The sequence below is a fragment of the Urtica dioica genome, chromosome 12 (assembly GCF_054948205.1).
Source record: "Urtica dioica subsp. dioica isolate 48M chromosome 12, U.dioica_male_clone48M_v1_H2, whole genome shotgun sequence".
Classification (NCBI taxonomy): Eukaryota; Viridiplantae; Streptophyta; class Magnoliopsida; order Rosales; family Urticaceae; genus Urtica; species Urtica dioica.
In genome coordinates this window covers 17,890,185-17,912,323 of record NC_142767.1, presented here as the reverse complement: position 1 = coordinate 17,912,323, position 22,139 = coordinate 17,890,185, and the positions used below count along the sequence as shown (strand labels likewise).

Here is a 22,139-nt window from a genome sequence, read left to right as displayed (position 1 = left end):
TTCAAATAATCAATTTCAATTTAGATTTCTCTACCAAACAATAATAATTCTTTATTTTCAATTTTACCATATCCCTTCGAGCCTTGCTCGGAAATCTGCACAGCTTAAATGATCCAACAAACTAATGGGTCGGATTTTATATGGGCATGGTTGCCATTGCCTTACCTTTTATTTTTCAAAGACAAGATAAGACACTAGTATTTTATATGGGTATTTAACATTATTATATATATATAAAGCAAAACCCACTTTTTACTATATAAAGCAAAACCCAATTTTTACTATTCATGCTACAGTAACTCTCTTTTTTTTAAAAAAAATTCAAAAATACCTATTTAAATTTTAAAATTACATAAATAAACGCATAACAAAATTTCAAAAACAACTTTAAAAAACGAAAATTTCAGAAACAACTCTAAAAAGCGAAAATTCTATAAACGACTCTAAAAATAAAAATTATCTAAACTAACTTTAAAACGATAAAAATTATTAGTCGATTAATAGTTTTATAATTCAAAGTTTTGGTTAATCATAATTTTTGTTTTGCTAAAAAAAAATTGTGTTCATAATTACAACTTACTATTTCTAATTTTTTTATATCTAAGTTATTATTTAATTAAAATGGTTTAAATATATATTAAAAAGTGGTAAAAAAATGCTAACTTTTACGTATGACAAGTGATAATCAACAATTGTAAACTGTTCCCACGTTATTATTTAAATTAAAATTTATCAAACCTCTCGGGCAACGCCGGGACCTATTGCTTGTATATATATATAAATAATAATAAAGTATCACCGGAGTCTCTAAAAACATCTTTAAAAAAAACACCAATTAGGCGAATTCGGAGCAACAAATAATGTGCGAAATGTTTAAAAGGACTGATCGGCAACGGCAAAACAAACCCGATTAATTAGGCGGCGGGAGGGGAACTAGAGAGAGGCGGGCGGCGACCCTTGTGGGGCCCACCGATGACGCCCCACATGTGGAACTGCCTTTGGCGGGCCCTCGCTCTCTCCTTCTCTTCCTCGGATTTGGAGGAGTGGCAATAGGGACACGTCACTCCGAGCTCCCATTTCGGGGAATCCATGTCGGAGTCGGTCACCGGCTTCTTGCAGCCGTAGCAGAGGTGGTGGGTCCCGGGAGCCAAGCCGTGCTCCACCGAAACCCGCTTGTCAAACACAAAACACTCTCCTTCCCACAGGCTCTCCGTCTTTGGGATCTCTTCTAGGTACTTCAAAATCCCTCCTTCCAGATGATAAACCTACGCAAAACGGGTTTGGAATCAAGCCCGGATGTTAAAAGATTTTTTCCCGCCCAACTCGGATGGGAGATCGGAATCACTTCTCGATCTCTGCTTAAAGATAAAATCCCCAGAAAGGGGAAAATACAACTATGAGATAAATGACTCGGTTCAGTATTTCACCATCAAATTGTCTCGTTTGTTTTTTTCTTCAAAAAAAGAAAAAGAAAAAGACAACAAACTGCGTCTTATGTAAGCGACACATTAAATCCAAATGAATATAAAATGATACACGAGAAGATAGTAGTTCATACCAAGATTATGAAAATAATGTAAACGGTGTTTGTGATTAGCTAGGAAAGTTATTGCTTGAGGTCTGCGGTCTACCTAAAACTAGCAAAACAAGTTGTTGAAAAGAAGAAAAAAAAAAAATCGATGCGATACGCGCTGAAATTGTTGTAGTGATTGAAGAGGAAATACAAAGGATATCGGATTTCCAAATTGAAAACGAATTTACAAACTACTTTTCAGATTTCTTTTTTATTCCATTTCTCTCTAATTTTCCTTATTTGTAGACTAACCTCCTTTCTAGATATTTCCTATTAACCCTCACGTATCTACTACTTACTCTAATACCCCTAATAACCCAGGTCCTAACACGATGATGAACAAAAATCAGAATGGTTAACATGTCTAGTAGATAAGGGAATCACCTCTTTGAAGCCTTTACTGAGGAGAAAGCTCGAGGCTTTCTCGCATCGAATTCCTCCGGTGCAGTACATGGCCACTTTCTGAGGCGGCTTCTTTTTAGGACTTCCCGTTCCATCTGATGATGATGATGTGTCATCCCCAACCTCTGAATTCTCCATCTCCGACTCGCAAGCTTGGAATTGATCATCGACCCAAGACGGGAATTCCCGAAACGCTGTCGTGCAGGGATCAACGGCGCCTTTGAATTTCCCTATTCTAGTTTCGTAATCATTCCGAACATCGATCACAACCTAACATGGACACAACGCAAATTTAATTTCACCGTGCAATTTGAAAACAATATAATGTAGCCAGCTTCGAAGCTCATACGAAATCAACTCAACATTACAGATTTAGAGTATAAAAACGGAAAAGCAGAAAATCTTGCTCTTATCAAAAGCTCAGCAAGTTGAATAAAGGAAAGAAAAAAAAAATGTACTCACTGTATCTGGATCTTGGATAATAGTGTTCCACTCCCTTGGGCTCACATACTTTCCGACCTTTTCAATAGGAGATACACTAGGCATTCCAAGGCTCACAATCTGGCTCCAGCATCATATATAAACAACAACAAAAAAAACTAAGTGAGACTTAAAAAAAATCCCAAATTCAAATCAAATTTCGCGGCGAAATTTCATGGAAAGAATGTACCTCTTTCTTCAACTTCACTCTCACGTGATCCCACCGGAAAGGTGTGTCCTCGCCGGCCGCGAGAGGCGAGCTCTTATCGTGGCCGTGATGGATCGCTTCGTCCTCGGGACTCACCGGAGACTCAATTAGTCTCAGCCCCGACAATCGAACGTCGCTCTCGATGAACTCAATGACTCTTTCCACTGAATCTCTGGTTCCGCATATGCTTCCATTGATTCCTTCAGGCGCAAGAATGACACCGCCTGAAACTCGCTGAACGGTGTCAGTTTAGCAAGGTATGAACAACACAGCAATGACAGAAACAAGAATTTACAAAGTTACTCGTTTCAAATTCAAAGCTAAGCAACAGTTTAATCCTCCAACAATGTCAATCTCTGGAGAGAGCTATCGCTAAATGATCTATTCACAAGCTATACCAGTTCTTGGCAGAGCTCTCTCAGAGGTTGTCGCATCTGAGCATAGTCGTGAAAGTCCGAGAACTTGTAGAACGAGACAACCACGAGGCCTCCCGAAGAATCCGAATCCGAACCACCATTGACATCGAGATCGACTTCAAGCTCTGAAATCATCCTCGTTGCGCTCGACACAGCAGAGAAGTGCGTTGGAGAGGAAGGAGAGAGAGCCATGGTGGTCCGAGAGAAACCCTTGAAGGTTCGAGAGGGTTTAGGGTTAGGGTTAGGGTTCGGGCTCCGGGAAGAAAACGACGGCAATGACGTCGGTAACGGCGGTTGCGAAAGAGTCCTCATGGGAAAGAACGGAGGTGAAATACAGCCGAGTGTAGCTTTTGGAAGAGGCAGTGTTCGCATACGGCGATCCTATGGGATACTGTCTGTGTCCGACGCGTATCAAGGATAAATTTGACCGGATATTTACAAAAATACCCCAAATTGATACAAATATTTTCGTTATTTTTTTTTTACCATAATTTATTTTTTTTTCTTCAGATTTTTATAAAAAAAATATCTTTTTTTTTAATTAGGTGGATATATTGTTAAATTGATGAAAAAATTTAATAATTTTTTTTAGTTTCATATAAAGAGCATGAATAAAATGTGACCAATTAACCAACCAACAAAATTACTTGTTATATATGACATCTTATCGCATCGAAATATATAAATGTTGACTATAATCTGATTAACATTGAATTTGGTAAAATAAAATGGTTGAATAATTAAAAAATGAGATTATTAAAAAATACACATTATTAAGATTACGCATTGAATTTCTTTTAGTAGATAAATATCGCTGCTTCAAAGAACTAATAAATCTCTTATTATTTCTCTCATACAAGAGCGTGAATTCAATTCTTGATATCGCATTATTTTATTCATGAGTATTATACATTATAGACATTTTCCATCTTTCTTATCCTTACTCTTAGAGACTTTAAATAGGCGATACCAACTTGTATTAATGTTTTTAGCACCATTTATAAAAGTCTAAAACTTAGATTACAATAATAGTGCAAGGGATATTAAAAAAAATTACAGGAAGAAGATAAAATGTAGACCATAAATAATCATAAATACAACAAAATAATCTATGAGTTACCTAATCTATGCAAGTAGTTAGTAATTATCAGATTACTAAACGAATCATGAGCAAAAACGCCGATTTTCGCCTGTTGCAAATTACGATTTTAAGGGTCTTGCCCCGACTGAGATCCACGCACAAAGAAAATCATATTTTAGATCTGAGATTCAGATCTGAAGAAAAATTTACTATGATTAAAAATCGAGCGATAAAGTTTGATCTAATAAGTTTGAATTATTGACACATAATCAAAAGAAAAGGTAAAACATGAATAAGAAAATAAAGGTAAAAAGTATTTCTCCTAGATTGAGAGTACTCCATTGACCGAGACCATCGGAGTCTATGTATTACAAAGAAGGCGAAAACACCAAAAATTCAAAGCGCAAGTGTTAATTTTTTTGGGAGAGAGAGTGCAGCTAGGATTTGACGGAGATATCTTCAAGAAAAAAAATGGAAATTGTTAATCGCGTTTTTAGATTAGCATTCAGAACCGTCCCTGGTTCGATCTAGGATCGGACCCTATGACCGCACGTAGGTTAGGTGTGATGAAGTTCTTATATTCTCGTCATCCTTGCCTCACCGGAAAGTGGTTTTCGGCTCCTCGTCACTTCACCAATAGTCGGTCTTCGTGTTCTTCACGTTCTTCTGTTCTTCATGTTCTTCGCGTTTTTCGTGTTCTTCAACCGGAAAGTGGTTTCCGGCTCCTCGACACTTCACCAATAGTCGATCTTCATGTTCTTCACGTTCTTCGTGTTCTTCGCGTTCTTCGTGTTCTTCAACTTGATAATCAAGAAACAGGAACTAGGCGGCGCAGAGGGTTTTCCCCCGACGCACGCTCCGACGCTCAAAATTAGTAGAGGTGGGGGGTCTCATCTCGTCTCTAGAGGGTAGAGAGAGGAAATGTTTCTGTAGTGAGAGAGAGGCATAGTTTTTCAAGTCCAGAGAGTAGTTACCTTGAGAGAGAGTTGAGAGAGGTATTTATAGGATTTTGAGTGTGCAAAGTTATGGAAACTTGGTCGGAAGAAATCTGCGGTTTTGTGGATTTTATCGGAGAGACCTCCGGTTTTGTGAGTTTTACCGGAGGGATCGGAGCCCTCCGGTTTTGTGGGTTGTACCGGAGGGATCTTCCGGTTTTGGAGATTTTACAGAGAGATCATTCGGTTTTGGGGATTTATGCGAAAGTGTCCTCCGATTTTAGGTCGTTTTTTGCTTTCGGAGTGTCGTTTTTACTTCGTGAAAAAGATGGCATAACAGAAGCTCGATGAAACTAGTGGTACTGCGTATACACTATGTTCATGTTCTGATAATATGTCATTTATGAACATATAAACATTATGTGCATATTTAAAAAAAAAAAAAAAATTACGCATATTATGATGAGCCCAAGTTTATGGACATATTGCATGAAATGGTTTTTCATGTGCGTGCTGATACAATGGTTCGCTTCAAACGGGTAGAATTATCCGTCTCGGGTGAGGCCCACGTGTATGAGATGAGTCAACGCATGAACTTGATGCATATCAGTACTCTACATGAAAAATAATCATGAGAGGTCTAAATAATTTCTCTTGCACTTATAAGTTAATTCGTCAAAATAGCTTATGAACTCGAGTTGTCTTTATTTGAAGATTATATTTTTAGATTTCTCTTTTCTCTAGAAAATAGTTGAATGCAAAGATAATTGAGTGTTTTTTTGTTTTGTTTTACATAGATATATTATTTTTAAAAACTATATGGAACAATATGTGTCTAGATCAAATCGTATCTAAACTAAGCACAAGTGTTTTGCTTACTTTGTGCATGCCTTGATCACAATGAAATTCAACACTCAAATGACAACTCTTCAACTTGTTTAAATACAAAACTAACAGTATTCCACCAACCATATAGTTTTGAATTAGCGATGGATCAGAACATTGGCTAGGATCCTCTGGAAAAGAAAACTAACATTATTCTACTTGTTGGATACTGAAAGACGTCCTTAATCCAAAATAAAATGTTCCATAAAAAATAATAATACATGAAGATACGGCACAGAGAGTGAGAGAGTCGACGACATATACTTGGCTGTTAAGTCATTATTTGGCCAAAATCTCAAGTCAAAAAAGAAAAGAAAAAAAAGTTAGGTCAAGTTCCCTTTAGCGTGCAGTCTCCGATTCACAAACATATTGGCCAGGCCAGATTATTAAGGACTGATTACCTTTAACCTCTACTTATTCTTATTCTTCTTTTTTGGTCGTTAAAGCAAGTATGAGCTTTCTAAAGATTCAAACACAATTCCCCAAATAGCCAGGAAGTGGAAAGAAATGAGCAAATGACCTTTTCAGAGTACATCTTGTAGGAGACATCTGTAATTGACAACCAAATAGAGAGATATAACACATATTCTCCCAATATTGTTTTACGTTTAGCTCTTTTCATTCTTATATTATTGTCACACGGAAAGAGCAATAAAATGAAAGGTAATGCCTAATCTCTGGAGTCTTTTCAGTTATAAATAGCCAGAACAGAAAACAAATTCTATATGGATGATGATGACACTTAAAAGAATCCTTGACTCTGTTTACAGTTAAACACTGAATCTTTTTCAACAATAATAGAACGAGCGCTCATCACAATTGTATTCATTTGAGAGTAATAATGGGAACAAAAGAATGTGAGTTTTCGTCAACAACTTCTCTGTTAAACCGGATTATTGCAACAAAAAAAACATGAAATTCATCAAGTTGTAACGAAACAAGAAAAATGACCCTACACAATTATTGAAACCATCTTTTTAACAAAAATGTCTTACGAACTCGACATGTTCGGCAGATGATCCTCAGTAAAATAAACAGCGAACTGAACTTAAAAGCATTCACATCTGGGCTTAATTCTCCGGCTCGGGCTTCTCGAAAAAGGTCTTCTTAATCCAATCAAATGGCTGCATATGATGATGCATCAGAGGAAGAAGAAAAAATAATACAAATGTGAGGTTTCACTACATGACTGAATACAAGAAGACTAATTGAATTAGAGTGAAGGAACGAAAAAAAATATAATGAGGTCAATGACTTAAAGAATAAATAAATATATGGCATTAATTGAGGTATTTTTCAAGCAGAGATTTTAGAGACTAAGTGTAGTGAAATTGTTCTTGGCAAAACATTGACGCCCTATTGAAATCCTAATACCAAGTTCTCTTCACACTTCCCAGCTTATATTATCGTCTAGAATCGAATATAAATCAACCATATGGATTTGAATATGAACAAGAAGGGGATATGTCATGGATATATCAGAAAAATCAGGATAACAAAAAAAAATTATTAACTAAAAGCTGAATTGATCCACTCTACACGAAATTTACTATTTACCAACCAGTTCCAAAAGCTCGAATCGTTCAAACTTCAAATAAATCAAACAGTACATTTCGTAAATTCCAAAAGCAATAATTTTGTAAATTACAATAAGCAACGGCCTAACAGAAACAGACCTTAAACGCTTGCAGATATTTCATTGATTCTCAAACATCACTGGAATTACGAAATCTTATTTCTCATACTTATTTTTTATCTCTCATATTGAAATCATTCAAAGGATACCTTATATTTCAACACCGATGAGAAAACAAAACATGTGAGAGAAAACACCAACACGACTTAAATAATTCATCAACAAAAAAAATTTCTCAACCATTAATTTCATTAAATAAAAAAAAATTAATAGAGAAACTAACCTGGACGACCCAAATAGCACCAGTACCGGCGGCGACGCCCCAGAGAGCCATGGATTTGATGCCGTCCGACTGGACACGAAGCTTTGGCCTCAAGAAGTTAAACGCACCTGCCATCTGATCGGAGATGAAGATAATCAAACCCTAACCCTAGCTTTGGTCTTCGGCGAGATCTTATTCTCAATCGAAATTAAGGAAGAACTCAATCTCTGTTAGTGTCAACGTCAAATAAAGCGACCTAATTCTCTCGAGGGGAATTATTGCGTGTTGAAGAAAACCTTAAATATGATTAGATGGAATCTACACCGTCCGATTTAACCCGTGAAAAATCACGTCGTTTGCATCTGAAGGCGACAAACTACATGCCGTTTAACCAAAACGAAAAACGACATGTCGGCATTGGAGATAATAAACGATGTGTCGTCCCTGGTTAGGCATTAGTTCGAAGAAAATTGCCCAAGGTGGTTTTTTTTTTTTTTTTTACCCTATTTATGTTTTCTTCTGCTGTATGTCACCAATTTCGTAATTAATTCTTATTTTTATTATATATAAGTAATAACACAATATGAACATAAATTTTAGAAAATAAAACCTGGGTACCGATAAAGAAAGTGATGGGGAATGAGAAATTAGTAAATCTACATCAAATCAAAGCATCAATTTCAACTACTATATCTACTACTAACACTAAAAAAGAAAGAGCTTAAGTAAAAACGTTTCGTCACCAAAATAATATGACACGTGGTCCGATAGCATCTTTTAAGCTTTTTTCCATATTTTTTTTGGTGCATGTTGGGCCCCACCACTGCCCACCTTTTACTCTCTCATATATATCTCTCTCTCTTTCCATTTACTTTTACTTTCCTTCAGAGTTCAGACCCACTATTATTAATTATATGTATATCTTGTGTTTAAGTGAAATGTCGATTTTAACTTTTGATTTTCAAAAATATCGAGATCATATCACATGTTTAACTAAAATGACGAAATTATATCCTGAAATAGACAACAGTGTCACAAATATTCTTTTTATTGACTTTTCATTGACGTTGACTATAATATTTATATGTAAACACCAATTATATTTATTCATTCGCGTCATATATGTAATTTATTGAAAAAAAACTAAAAAATAAACAACAGTCTCTTAATCGTGAAAAACGCAAAAATGTAAAAATCGACAGTTGATATTCATCAAAATTATAGATTCGAATAGAGAACCCATGAGAGTTGCAATTCGAACACAGAATGAAGTCTTCTCTTGAGATATATGAATTTTATTATTTAATTTCAATTTAAGGCTATTTTTATTTCAAAATTAGAAATTTGGAAGTTAAGATACTGTTTTGAATTTGATTCGGTTTTTCTTATATAATAGTTAATATGAATGAAAGGGAAATTTGTGACATTGTTATCCATTTCAGGGTATAATTTCGTCATTTTAGTTAAACAGATGGTATGATCTCGATATTTTTGAAAACCAAATGTTAAAGTTGACATTTTACTAAAACACACGATATATATGTGTTATTTTCCCTATTATTATTAATAGAAGTTCATATATCCACTTTTTTTTTTTTTTATCCTGTCTATAACTTTCCTATTAAATGTCATTAGAATCTAACACAATTGTAATTTTTTTACTTTGAAATTGCAATTTACTATGTTTATATTTTTTTAGTAGCATATAGTATGTTTATTTATATGCACATATGGATATAAATTATATAGTTGCAACATTTAACATAAATTATATGCCGTTTTATTTTAAAAATAAATTTTTTTATAAGTATAATTAATTAAAATATTAATTTTAAATGGCTGTAAAAAATATGCAATTTAATTGAAAATAAAAAAAAAACTAATGAATTAGAATACACGCACCCTTAAGATAATTTTATTAATTGAGAAAAAATGATCAATATGTATACGACAATTGAAATTAACATTTTAAAATATTTATATTTCTATAAATTTATTGATTACTTTTATGTTTATTAAATATATTTTGTAAATCACATGCTAAATTTATTTCTATAGCCATAAGAAATATTCAATTTTTCAATGTCACATGAGACATATGAATATGATAATATTTAGTTTCTCTACTATTCTTAAATAAAATTTCAGTTTAATGATTTCCATCAAAATATTTTTCATTTAAAAAAAAAGTATACTTGTTATTCTTCTATCGCACATAGGCAACTATGAAGAAAAATATTTGTGTGTCAAAAATAGAGTAAATACACGTGTAAGGCCGTTATTTATCAAGAAGAAAAATTATAAAGCCCATCTAATAACAACTTGGAATACTTTTTTATCATCGACTAAAATAGCATGCTACATCGAAGTCGAATCTTGACGAAGGTCTCGCTTGGCTAAGAAGGGAGACACAGTCAAACCTGTATCTTGCGTTGAGACCCTCTATGAAGAATTTACAACGAACCATGAGGCGAATCACAATAAGAGTTGATGAGTGCGTTTTATACATACAAATCTCTCGTTTATGAACTTGAATAAATACAATTCTCTTATTATAGGTATTTTGTGAGCTAAAGGGGTTTTGAGAGCGATGGAGCAATTTCGTTGTGATTTGAAGACTTTTTGGACAAACTAGAACTAATCAAGAAACATGACACATTCTTCAGCATGATTTGAGATTCTGAAGTGACTATTTTGGATAAATTTCCTTCATTTGATAGAGCTTTCTCTTATTTCCAACGTATTTTTATCAGCGAAAATCGGACATCGGAGTAAGAAGATACGGTTGATTCAAAATCGATGCGTGCTGCTAAAATCTTCCGCGCACCGGACTTCCGGGAACCGTGTCCAGAGCTGATTTCGCTAATTACCTATTTTTAATTCGTTTTGAACTTTAGGATCTCATCTAAGGTTCTCAATAGCTCCGAAAATCAACTCTTGATCTATATATTCGATTTTGGGCTCTCAAAAACACATCGTTCCCTTTGTTTTGGTTTTTGTTAGAGTTTTTAATTACTTTGGATAGCTTTTTGAAGAGAGAGAAAGTGCTCTTCGTTGGAATCAACACCTCCGACGAGTCTCTTGAACTCAAATCCAATTGTTCTTCTTTTCTTTTTATTATTAGTTGATTGAAATATTGTTGAACATATGTTGTTACGTTTGGTATTGGCTTATTTTTTATTGCAAGTTGGATTGATAAAATGTCACATAACGTGCTCCCGGATATGTTTGAGACATCTTGACCACTATGGCAGAACTATATTTTTGTTAAGTTTCCTATTTTGCTAAATGATTCGCGGAAGACTTTCTACATCGGTTCTTCACGCGTGTATAGGTAAGAAAACCTTTGGTCGACTTCCAGAGTGTTGACTACTATAAAAGCTAAGTGCTTCACCCTTAGTAGTCTTGACGCATCAAAATTTGAGAAATATTAGACGTGCACGATTGACGGACTAAGAAGCTATTTTTTTATGCGTATGGGGTTATTCTCTAAACACATTTCCAGAAATTTGAGTGTTAGAGAGTTGTTGGGTTTTGTGATTTCGTGTTTGAAGGTTTCACAAGCGTTGAGTCGAAGGATACCAAATATCGGAAGAGTGTTTGAATAGTGGAATTGAAAGGGGTCTCAAATTCAAGGGAGCCTGATTTTGAATTTACGGATAATAATAGAAAAATGGCATTAAGATCGGTGTTGTTCATATGAGTCTATTGTTGTACTATAGACTACATATTGAGATAATGAATTTCCTTTTCATTGGGCTTATATGGCGGAAAAATACTTTGAAACTCTATCGTATAAGCCGACTAATATAGATCAAATTGGAGGTAAAAAAAAAAAATAGAAGTAGACCCATCCAATTTAAACTGTTTTATTCACACCCCCAATTCAATATTCGACCTCTTGTTGTGGCTTTGGAATTCCTAGGAGTTCGAGCTTTGAATATGACTATCACGAGGGTTTTGAGATAATGATGGTTAATTAGTTCCTTGATCCAAAAAGATGCTGAACAAACGTGGCTATAAACAATTGCTTCACGCCTTAAACTAATACATATCCATCAATTTATCGCTAGAACTTAGAAATAATAGATAAATATGTTAATATATGAATGTCACACATCCCAAATATTATCAGATGACAAAAAAACCTATGCCTTATCTAGATCTGTATCATGGCTGTCTGTCAGGACTATTAATTCCAAAACATACCTGTTATTGTATTTTCAATGAAATAAAGTATTGCTTAACAAATTATCATGTCCAGTTTCTTCGGAAATGTATTTTTTACTTTATTTTACTGCTTTCAATAATTATAAGCACTTAACCTATTTTTCAATTTTTTATGTAAGCAATTCAACTGTTTAACTCAATTATTTAGAGACGGAAATATAAGTAATACTTTGCTAAGCTATACCGGACAGTACTTATATAGAAATTCTAATTTACATCACGCACGATATGTTACGACTTGGCATATATTTAATGTACTTTTTATCATCTATCTGACAATTAATCATTGAATAGTTACATTTAAACTTTTTAAAAAATGTGGTACCTAAGATAGTCTAGTGGTAATTTCACATCACCTACTTAAAAAAAAAACTTTAAAAAAAATAGTTACATTTAAATAATATTGCATTGCAGTTAGTGCGTCCTTATTGTTTAAAGCGACGTTATGACTTATAATGTTGGCTTTGACAGGTATATGCTATTATGTGTATGATTTTGTTCTTAGCTTCGCTATAGTTTATGAATTATTCTTTCAGCTGCCAATTGAAAAGAAATGTAAAATTAATGTTTGTCAAATATGAAAATCAATTTATACCCTAACCAAAAACGAATTAATAATAAAAATACGTGTTACACAAATTACGAAAATGGGAATTCAAAAAATCTTTGTTGTCCCAATTGAGGCAACAAGGCCAACTTGGCCAAGTTGATTTGCAGGACTAATAAATCATATATCTCAGTACAACCAATATAAAATTATCTAGTAGTATTAGATAAATAAATATAATTGCAAAGGGCACATAGAACCTGAATGAGGCGAGGAATCCGGGTGATTGAGAAGAACATATTTCTATGCCAAATTAGTTGACAGCTAAACAGACATTATATCGAGGAAGCCAGTAATATATACACATCAGATATATACTACTTACAAATAAATAAATATTTATGGATTACTCTACGTAAGAAGTCAAACTTCCTCATATATTCAAATACAATCAGCAAAAGTATTACCGCTTAGAGAAGTGTTTAATTTATATTAAATTGAATTGAATTGTAGCGCAGGCTTTTATTACATGAGAAACAAAAGTGTACCCCAAAGCGAATTAGGTGCATTGTACGTGGAATGGACAACATTTATTGGATCGGCTTTGGCTTACTATAGTAAATAGTCTTTTTAATTTTTTTTATTGAAATTTAAATAGTTTGATTATAATTCATACTTAAATATCCAATTTAATCACACACACACACATATATATATATATATATATATATATATATATGTGTGTGTATGTGTGTGTGTGTGTGATATAATCATACAAGTAGAAATAATGAAAAATAATAGTTTTATTTCTTTTTATTTTGTAAATCATATGGCTAAAGCTGAACTGATTTTTTTTTTTTGATATTTTAAAATCATATGGCTATAGCTGAACTGAATTATGTTTATTAATTTCATACTACTTCTTACGTGATAACGACGAGAAGTAGAAGGATTGAACTCATTACCATGACCATAATGCACATTTATTCTAGATAAACAAGAAAAAAAAAATTATTGGTGAGATTAAATAGCATGGTCAGATCAAGTTCTTATTAATTCCTATAATTCACATTTGTTCTCAAGTATGAAGATTTGAGTAAATTCCAACTTTCAAAATATAAGTATTGCATCCAAAATTTGTAGAAACAAGAGATATGCAAATTCGTAGTCAATATTAGCATACATGGCTATCAAGCTCTTACCTACTAGCACATTTTACTTCTTAATTAAATTAATTTGAAAAGTCTATAAACTATATATAATTTTATTTATATATACATATCCACGCATATGTTTATTCTAATTCTTTCAACAATATCAGACGGTTTACTTTCAAATAAATATTCTTGTAAATGCAAATGACTCATATATGAAATTTATACTTGTACTATGTTATGATATTATATGTGTGTAATCTCATATGTACTTCTCAAAGCAAATAATTTATTATTACAATTTTAAATTTTAATTTATAATTTATAATTTATTCTACAATATTTGTCCTTTTGCGTGTCTAAAATAAGTGTCTACATAGCAAGTGGTGTCCTAAATAAAACAGCCGTTAATATTAGTTAAGTCAAAACCGAAAAGACGATTAGAAACAGTGGATATGCATTAGCCAAGTGACACATAATTAACAAAGACACTACTGCAAGCTAGGGTTAGCAAAGAAGCATATTTTAACTATAGAACAAAAAAAAATTATTATTTCGCCAGAAGGGATTGGAAAGTATTATAATGTAAAGCTCTAGCTACATACGCAATGCTACGTCATCAAGCCTACGTCATCAACAGAATTTTCCAATAAATTTCCAACGCATATTAAATCGAGCTATCTTTCCTTTCCTTCTATCTTCCATTGAATTTCTTCTCTCTTTCCTCAACCCATGACCAAAAGGCCAAACCTACTAGAAAAGTTGAAACCCTTATCCTATTCTTTAACAAACCTCTCTCTTTCTCAATCTCAATTTCACACTACCACCTATATATATATCAACCAACACCCCAACACTAAAAAAATTCATTTCACAACCTAAAAAAAAAAAAAAAAATTAAGGAAATATGGGTACTCTTAGTAGTGGTACTAGTAGTATCATCACATGGCCAGAAAATCTTTCAAAGAAGTTGATGGAAGGTCTCGCTCAAGGCAAAGAATCAGCGATCCATCTTCAGACGCTTCTTCACAACCCCAAGCCATTTGATTGGTCGATCTCAGCCGTTGATCTCGCCGACAAGATTTTGACGTCTTTCACGGATAGCATTTCTGTGGTCATGAGCGTCTCCAATTCCAAAAATAACCACAATAGCAACGCAGATCATAATATTGATGTTCAATGTAGCTCAGATCACGACCGTCACTCAAGTGGGACCGTGATCAACGGTGGTCAATCTAACGAGGTCAACGCGCATCAAGAGCCGTTGGATCATGATCACTCCCATTACGATGATCGGAGCTCGGAAGACTCCGGCCAGAGCTCCAAGAAGAAGAGGCCGGCTTTTAAAGATCGGAGAGGGTGTTACAAAAGAAGGTTAGTTTTATTTATAATTAAATAAAAATATAGTATTTCACGTGTGGGCTTTTGGATATTTGTGACAATTATTGTGCTACCATGTTTTGTCATATTCTCGCGCTTTGGTTTGGTTTAGTGATTAAATCCAAAAACACCAAGCTTTTATTTTTGTGAGACGTGAGTTGAATCACATGGCGAAACATGAAACACATGTTTTCACTTTAACTTTATCCTAGAAAGAAATAATTAAAGCGTGTTAAAAAAATTCGGGGTCTGATTTTCATTTAATCTATTGGCTGTGTAGAAAGAGCTCCCATTCATGGAGTACCGTGGGGTCCACAATAGACGATGGCCAAGCTTGGAGAAAGTACGGACAAAAGGAAATCCTAAATGCTGAATACCCAAGGTTAATAATTAATTTCATCATATATTCCTAAAATTTTATTGGATATATACATAATGTAGAGATTAATCAACTAACCCTAGCATACTCAGTCAATAGTACTTAATCAATACTTAGAATTACAACTTGTGTATATGTTTCAAGCCCAATTTTTTCAATAACTAAATGTAAATCAGAAAATTATAACAAAAATTCTAGCTATGGAAGATATTGTATTAGAAAGCAAAAAAATGTAACTTTTTTTTATAATTTTATATATGTGACTAATTAATTTTGTTTTGTTTGGCAATATAGGGCTTATTTCAGGTGCACAAGGAAGCATGACCAAGGTTGCAAAGCAACCAAACAAGTCCAACAAATTCAAGAGAATCCAAAAATGTACAACACCATTTACATTGGCCAACACACTTGCAAAAACACCCTTAAAGCCCCTCAAATGATTGTAGACTCTCAACCCTACAACACTCAATTATCTAATGATAATCATCTTCCTCTCAATGTTGTTAGCCCTAATCATCATCAATCAAGAAAAGATCACACCACTTGGACCTCAAAACCCGATAATCATGATAGTATCTTTTCGACCCCGCTCAAGAAGGAAGAAGAGGCTCATGATCAAGTTGTCACTACCGAAGAAGAACAATCGGAGGGGAAATCCTCATTCGAGAACGATTACTTGTGGTCCGGTTTCAAGGACATTGAGATCTCGGACCCCACGATGGGGCTGCTTTCTTCGACCATTGTTAATAAGCCAAAGTTCATGGGCTCGGACGACAACCATGGTATCGATGATGATGTGGCAGACTCGATTGCCTTCTCGTTTGATGATGAGGAGTTTGTGGTTAAGTCCATGGATTTCCGCGACTGCGATTTCCACTTCGACGAGAGCGAATTTCCCGTTGGATTAGCGTGACATTAATTGTCTGTTATTGACACACATGATCATATCATCTCTGTCATTGTATACATTTGGTGTTAATTATTTTGTGATATATAATGAGAAGAATAAAGATATGAGTCATGCTTTCACACGTACGGTGATGCGAAGCTAATTGTGATAATTTGATGGACCAACCGTTGATGATCTTGAACCAACTAAAAGTTACAATAAATCAAACAGCATCGGATTATATCATTCTTTTTTATTTAAAAGAAAAAAACATGTGAATACAAATCAGAAGGGGATATAAGTATGGTGGGACAATTGTGTCGTAAAAAGTGAAGTTGCAAAGGACAAACGCATTAAACAAAAAAGAAAACTATATAGGTATTTATTGGTTATGGTTGGGGAAGAATGACAAGGATTTAAAGCTTCTTCGCTTAAAACACAAATATTATGTGTGATAAGTTGAATTGGAGTATAACTATTCACTAATATTTGCTCCCAAAAAAATTAAAATATATTCATTAATATATAATCTACCGTTCGAATTCCATATTATATATAGCAATATTATGTATAATCTACTAATACGGCGAACTCATTGATCAGTGATGTAAATATATCCAGATAAATGTTTTCTAGAAGTTGGTAGAGAACACTGACTATATCAGCAAGGGCGGAGCCTGAAATTTAAGTTGAGAGTAGCAGATGCTAAATAAGTATATAAAATATTGTGCAGGCACATATTATCTAAAGTTCATATATCATAAAAATAAAATGAAAATTATAAACGTCTTAATTTATTACTAAAATCATCTAAAGAAATATCTAAATATTTTAAACAAAATTCTAAATAAATTTGTAACTAATTCCCAAACAATATACTTATTCATAAAGAATATCTAAATTGATATAAAAAAATAAAAATGTTATATGTCAACAAATAAATTAATAATTAAAAAGGGATTAGCTAGTTTGAATTTTTTAATGTATTTGTTTAGAGATTAATCAGGGATTGTCCACTAAAAATAATATATATTAGAATGCCTACAATTTTACCAGAGGCGAAACTATAATCTCATGTGGACTAAAAAAATTACATAATGATCACCAAAAATCATCAAAACAATGCAATATTTTAAGCTATCCATAACAATAAAAGTGATTAACTTTAAAAAGAAAATAAAAAGAAATATACATTATAGGGTGGTAAAGTAGAATTACAGAAAAAAAGACAATAAAGTAATTACTTTTGTCCTTTAAAAGTTTAAACTATGCTACTAGTTGTTTTTCTTTTATAAAAACAATGATACTGATGTGTCTGCGTAGAAGTTCTTCTAGATCAAAATAATACGTATGTATGTATGTATATATATATATATATGCATAATTTTTGTTAGTATTTAATTTTTTTCTCAAAATTCTTGCAATGATTTCATCCCTCAAAATGTCAGCTTAAAAACATCCTAATATCCCTAAATAAAAAGATACACCCTAAGTTATCATAAATAATTACTCAAATTTCTAGAATTTTATTTAAGTGTATTGCTAGATTACAACCATGTTGCTCACGGTTTATGTAAATGGACGACGACGAGTGATGATTATGGTTTTTGTAACATCGGGAATGTTATCTCTTGTGCGAAACATTGAGAAAGATATTTAGAGTTAATGAGAGGCAAGAGGTATTCTTTCCAATTCCTAGCGAGTTCGCGATCCCATTTGAAAATGTTATGATCAAGGACGGAGCCGGAGATGTAAATTAGGGGAGAGAAATATAAAAAAAAAAACAAGAGGGGCGGCGCTAAATTTTTAAGTTTTAAAAATGATTAAAAGTAACAAAAAGTATAATAAAAAAAGTTGGGTGAGGCTATAGCCCTCCGGGTCTAGCCTACCTTTGTCCTTAGTTTGAATGAGGTCTATTAAAACATATATATATATATATATATATATATATATATATATATATATATATACACCCAAAATAATCACTTGAAATTAGTTTATTAACAAAATAACTAAATTGTCAAATTCTTTGCAAAATAGCAAAGTTTGGTTATCAATTTTTTGACAATATCATTATTTTTTACGGTTTATATAAGTAATTTATCGCTTTCATAAAATTTAATCACAATGCATGTAAAAAAAATTATTGAAATAAGATATTTGCACATTTTGACTATTTCACTTATACTAGATAAATTTTGACTATTTTGAGAATCCATCAATTTTAATCGGCTATTTATCTTCAATCACTTCCTAACATGACTTCGGTCAATTATTTTTTATTGGTTGATAACCTTGTTTAATTAGTTGCTAGTTCTTTTCACGTGTCATATCTTCTCTTCTATTTGAAGTTTTAATAGGAAGGTTGTGCCTTTGGACAGATTTTTTTGTCTTTCGATCCTCGAGCTTAACAGCTCGGATAATTTTTTTAGTTATTGCTCTCATCGAATTATATGGGTTATTTTGGTGAAAACATTTATAAATTAACAAAACAAGGTCAAAATTTTGAAAATTTAATTCAATTAAGTCATATATATTACATTAGTAAATGATATATTATACAAACATTAATAAACTAAAGTGATGAAACGAACAAAATATAATAAGGAGGTAAATATTGCTCGGTCTAAAGTTGTCAATAATCATACCTCTAAAATTAATTTGAGTATATGCACTAAAATTAATACGTTTATTATACACACTCATAATATTGTCTTGGTTCCAAGAATCTGTGCGTACTAATTCTTAAAAAGGAAATTTAACGTGGGGGAACAAAAAAGCTTATTTTTTTTTAAATACGGTGATAACATATTATAATTATTAGTTACAACAAATGACGACATCCTAAATGTTAATTTCAATTACTAGAGGCTTTTTTTGCTTCCAACATTATTATCTTCCTTATTATGTCCTTCCATGGAAGTGAACAAAAAATCCATGGTATTGCCAGCGGTACTATTGTTCCCGGAGTTGAACATCACGTCGGCCAAATCAGCTACGGGGAATTCTAGCCCGCGCGAGGGTCCACCGCCGAACTCCATGGACAGCCACTGAGAAATGGCAGGCTCTCCGGTGATCATCACTTGATGATGATCAGCACTGTCGTCGCGGTGGTGCGATAAAATCACCGCCTGTGACGAGGGCGCCGTGGACGGGGCCGTGGCTGAGAGGTGACACGTGTGACTTCCTCTGTAAGTCACCTCGAACATGGTCGGGTCGAGCTCGTCCCTTTGGACTTGCTTCTTGGCCGGGCACTTGAATTGCCTCTGGTGGGTGCATCTATAGTAACCCCTACATATATATATTGTAAATTAATAATGTTATGTCTAATAATATTCGTGGTGAATGAAAAAGTGAAAAATAATAAGGGGGTGAATTTAGTGATGAGTGTTTTACGTGACTACTTGCTATGGTGATCAGTGGACTTCTCAGTTGACTAATATAAGTTTTGACCATAGTCAATTCCATTTATTGGTCATATCAAGAACGATCACAATATCTTATGTAGGAAATACTGACACAAAATTCATTTGATTTGGTATGCACTGAAAGTGTCAAAACATATAATTTGCTTGTTGCGATCGGGGGAGATTTGGACTTAGTCAAGTATTAATTTGTGGGGGTGACTATTATTGGCGACATTAAATTAGACACTTACAACCCATGAAGTTGCTTTGAATTAATCAATATACTGTGTGATCCCACATTGATTAATTATATTGTGAGATCGATCACTCTTTTAATTAGCCCCTTGCTCGGCTGAAGATGCTTTCAAAGTAGAAATTTTGGAATATTCTCTTTTATTCTATAAAAAAATATATAGCTCACTAATTTGGCGGACGGATACAATTTTTTTTTTTTTTTTTCAGATTCTTTACTGCCCAAGGAATTTTTTTGACACTTTCGGATTAAAAATCAAAATTTGCATGTTGTTGGTATAAAATATATATTTCATAGTGCATAAAAATACGGACCTGGGATGCTTTTTGCCCATAATCTCTTTTTGGCCGTATTTTCTCCAAGTATAGCCATCATCAGGCGGGAGTTCAATATTTCCGATTTCAGGAGCAGCCACTTTCACTGTGCGTGTCTCCAACCCATCTCTTCTGTACACAATATACATATTCCAGAGATATAAAAAGTAAAATTTCATATAAATACATAGGGTGTTATAGCTAAATTGTGATTCGAAATTAATGGATTTGAAATATAGTCATAATTTATCTAAAATTCGTGAAATAGCTAAATAAACAAATAAATTGGCCATGTGATAAATATTTTATATTTTTTTTTTTACCTTTTAACAATAGATTGTGCATTTTTGGCCTTGCGATTACATTTTCTAAAGTATAAATTACTTATATAAATTGACAAAGTCTATAATTATTGTGTCAAAAAAAAAAAATTGACGACATAATTTTAGTTATTTTGCTGAAAACTTGAAATAATTATTTTGTTAGTCATTTACTTTCGAATGATTAATTTGTTTTTTTTTTAGTATACTGCTTCCAAGAAAGCTGGTCCGTATTATTTCTTATTTTGAAGCATTTTCTTTTCTTAATTTGTTTACAAGATGCTCCGCAAAAATATGAAAATATTTATGTAAACAAAATAAAAAGTCTCTATGTAGAAATTAAGTAGCCTTATATGTTTTGAACTTAATTTAACTATGTGTACATCAAGCTGTGTGAAACTAGTTATAGTTTTTAGATAATATTCAGATTTTTTTTTTGTTTGCATGGTCAAGTATATAATTGCATGTATATATCCCATTATCATGTATCATGATAGGTTAGAAATGTGCCATGAAAATCATATACAAATCATTAAATACCTTTTCCGTGGTTGTCTTTGTGACGAGGACGAAGAACAAGCCCTAGCTTCTCGAGCCGAAACCAATAAATCCATGCCTAATTGACCGGTGCTCGAGCCACCATGCACCGTCGCTGCCGGCTGAATGACGTGATCATTCATCCCCTGCGTCACGAGCCACTCGTGGAATGACGAACCCGTGTCGATATAATCATGATGATAATTATGATGGGTTTTTTGGTCTCGCAGCCTGTCCCGGGCAGTGATAAAGATCTCCGCGATTCTGTCACAAACACCCACGATATCTTCGACTTGGCCGGGGTTTCTCTCGAGGCTCGATCCGAGCTCCTCGGCTAGCTTGCATCCATGAAGGATCATGGAAACAGTGCTAGAGTTTTCCTCCATGGTCAACTCACGGTCAACGTTTGGTTTTCTCTTGTGTAGGGTTGTTCTCTTGGGTTTGAACATGTAAAGTATTAATATATTTTTATGGTTGGTACTAAAGATCTTATTTGTGCTCTTTGATTTCTTAAAGGAGAAGGGTTTGATATGAGAGAGAGAGAGTATAATTTATACTCTTATGGTATGATGAGAGTGGTTTAACACGGTAAAGAATGATGGAAATTTTATGAAAAGAGGGCTCGGTCAAGGTCTCTATCTCCACTTGTGAATTTCAACGTTCCTATTTTCTTTTCCGGGTCTAGAAGAAGACCTTCAAACTTTTGTAATTAAAAGTATGGCTAAATTAATTAGAACATATTATCTCCCTTTGGACCATCACGTGAGAATTTTTTGTAACGTTTGAAAGTGTGACCAACAAAACTTTATATTATGTGGTGATCACTCATCAAAATGTATTTTCTTACCTGT

At 33.4% G+C, this 22,139-nt stretch overlaps 3 protein-coding genes and 1 long non-coding RNA gene across 5 annotated transcripts; 1 reads left to right on the top strand and 3 right to left on the bottom strand.

The window, feature by feature from the left end:
- Nucleotides 1-775: 775 nt before the first annotated feature.
- On the bottom strand, nt 776-3,476 carry LOC149379775 (Rhodanese/Cell cycle control phosphatase superfamily protein). 2 transcript variants are annotated; one of them, XM_089602356.1, is made up of 5 exons: nt 3,062-3,476; nt 2,646-2,897; nt 2,438-2,536; nt 1,958-2,245; nt 776-1,265 (listed from the first exon to the last, which is right to left on the bottom strand). In XM_089602356.1, exons 1-5 carry the CDS (start codon nt 3,449-3,451, stop codon nt 915-917), a joined length of 1,380 nt encoding a protein of 459 aa, XP_089458482.1. In that variant the 5' UTR covers nt 3,452-3,476; the 3' UTR covers nt 776-914. The 2 variants fall into 2 exon arrangements, with proteins under 2 accessions (XP_089458482.1, XP_089458483.1); XM_089602357.1 differs by having other exon boundaries at nt 2,646-2,887; nt 3,062-3,187.
- A 2,783-nt stretch (nt 3,477-6,259) lies between these two features.
- On the bottom strand, nt 6,260-8,159 carry LOC149379774 (uncharacterized). The gene is made up of 3 exons (XR_016294050.1): nt 7,900-8,159; nt 6,382-7,104; nt 6,260-6,274 (listed from the first exon to the last, which is right to left on the bottom strand). It is a non-coding gene; the product is annotated as an uncharacterized LOC149379774 (long non-coding RNA).
- A 6,333-nt stretch (nt 8,160-14,492) lies between these two features.
- Nucleotides 14,493-16,603, top strand: WRKY54 (WRKY DNA-binding protein 54). The gene is made up of 3 exons (XM_089603003.1): nt 14,493-15,183; nt 15,470-15,571; nt 15,863-16,603. Exons 1-3 carry the CDS (start codon nt 14,717-14,719, stop codon nt 16,479-16,481), a joined length of 1,188 nt encoding a protein of 395 aa, XP_089459129.1. The 5' UTR covers nt 14,493-14,716; the 3' UTR covers nt 16,482-16,603.
- Nucleotides 16,604-19,247: 2,644 nt separating this feature from the next.
- WRKY55 (WRKY DNA-binding protein 55) lies at nt 19,248-21,674 on the bottom strand. Its single transcript, XM_089603004.1, has 3 exons — nt 21,292-21,674; nt 20,432-20,563; nt 19,248-19,748 (listed from the first exon to the last, which is right to left on the bottom strand). Exons 1-3 carry the CDS (start codon nt 21,672-21,674, stop codon nt 19,322-19,324), a joined length of 942 nt encoding a protein of 313 aa, XP_089459130.1. The 3' UTR covers nt 19,248-19,321.
- Between the last annotated feature and the right edge of the window lie 465 nt (nt 21,675-22,139).

What these genes read in the sequence shown, in the direction of transcription:
- LOC149379775 (XM_089602356.1), bottom strand. Translation starts at nt 3,451, where the DNA reads ATGCGAACACTGCCTCTTCCAAAAGCTACACTCGGCTGTATTTCACCT. An exon ending in GAGAGCTCTGCCAAGAACTG is followed by an intron (nt 2,898 to 3,061) that starts GTATAGCTTGTG and finishes GACACCGTTCAG; the next exon opens with CGAGTTTCAGGCGGTGTCAT. An exon ending in TTATCCAAGATCCAGATACA is followed by an intron (nt 2,246 to 2,437) that starts GTGAGTACATTT and finishes TGTCCATGTTAG; the next exon opens with GTTGTGATCGATGTTCGGAA.
- WRKY54 (XM_089603003.1), top strand. Translation starts at nt 14,717, where the DNA reads ATGGGTACTCTTAGTAGTGGTACTAGTAGTATCATCACATGGCCAGAA. An exon ending in AGAGGGTGTTACAAAAGAAG is followed by an intron (nt 15,184 to 15,469) that starts GTTAGTTTTATT and finishes TTGGCTGTGTAG; the next exon opens with AAAGAGCTCCCATTCATGGA. An exon ending in CTAAATGCTGAATACCCAAG is followed by an intron (nt 15,572 to 15,862) that starts GTTAATAATTAA and finishes TTGGCAATATAG; the next exon opens with GGCTTATTTCAGGTGCACAA.
- WRKY55 (XM_089603004.1), bottom strand. Translation starts at nt 21,674, where the DNA reads ATGGAGGAAAACTCTAGCACTGTTTCCATGATCCTTCATGGATGCAAG. An exon ending in CAAAGACAACCACGGAAAAG is followed by an intron (nt 20,564 to 21,291) that starts GTATTTAATGAT and finishes TATTGTGTACAG; the next exon opens with AAGAGATGGGTTGGAGACAC. An exon ending in ATGGGCAAAAAGCATCCCAG is followed by an intron (nt 19,749 to 20,431) that starts GTCCGTATTTTT and finishes ATATATATGTAG; the next exon opens with GGGTTACTATAGATGCACCC.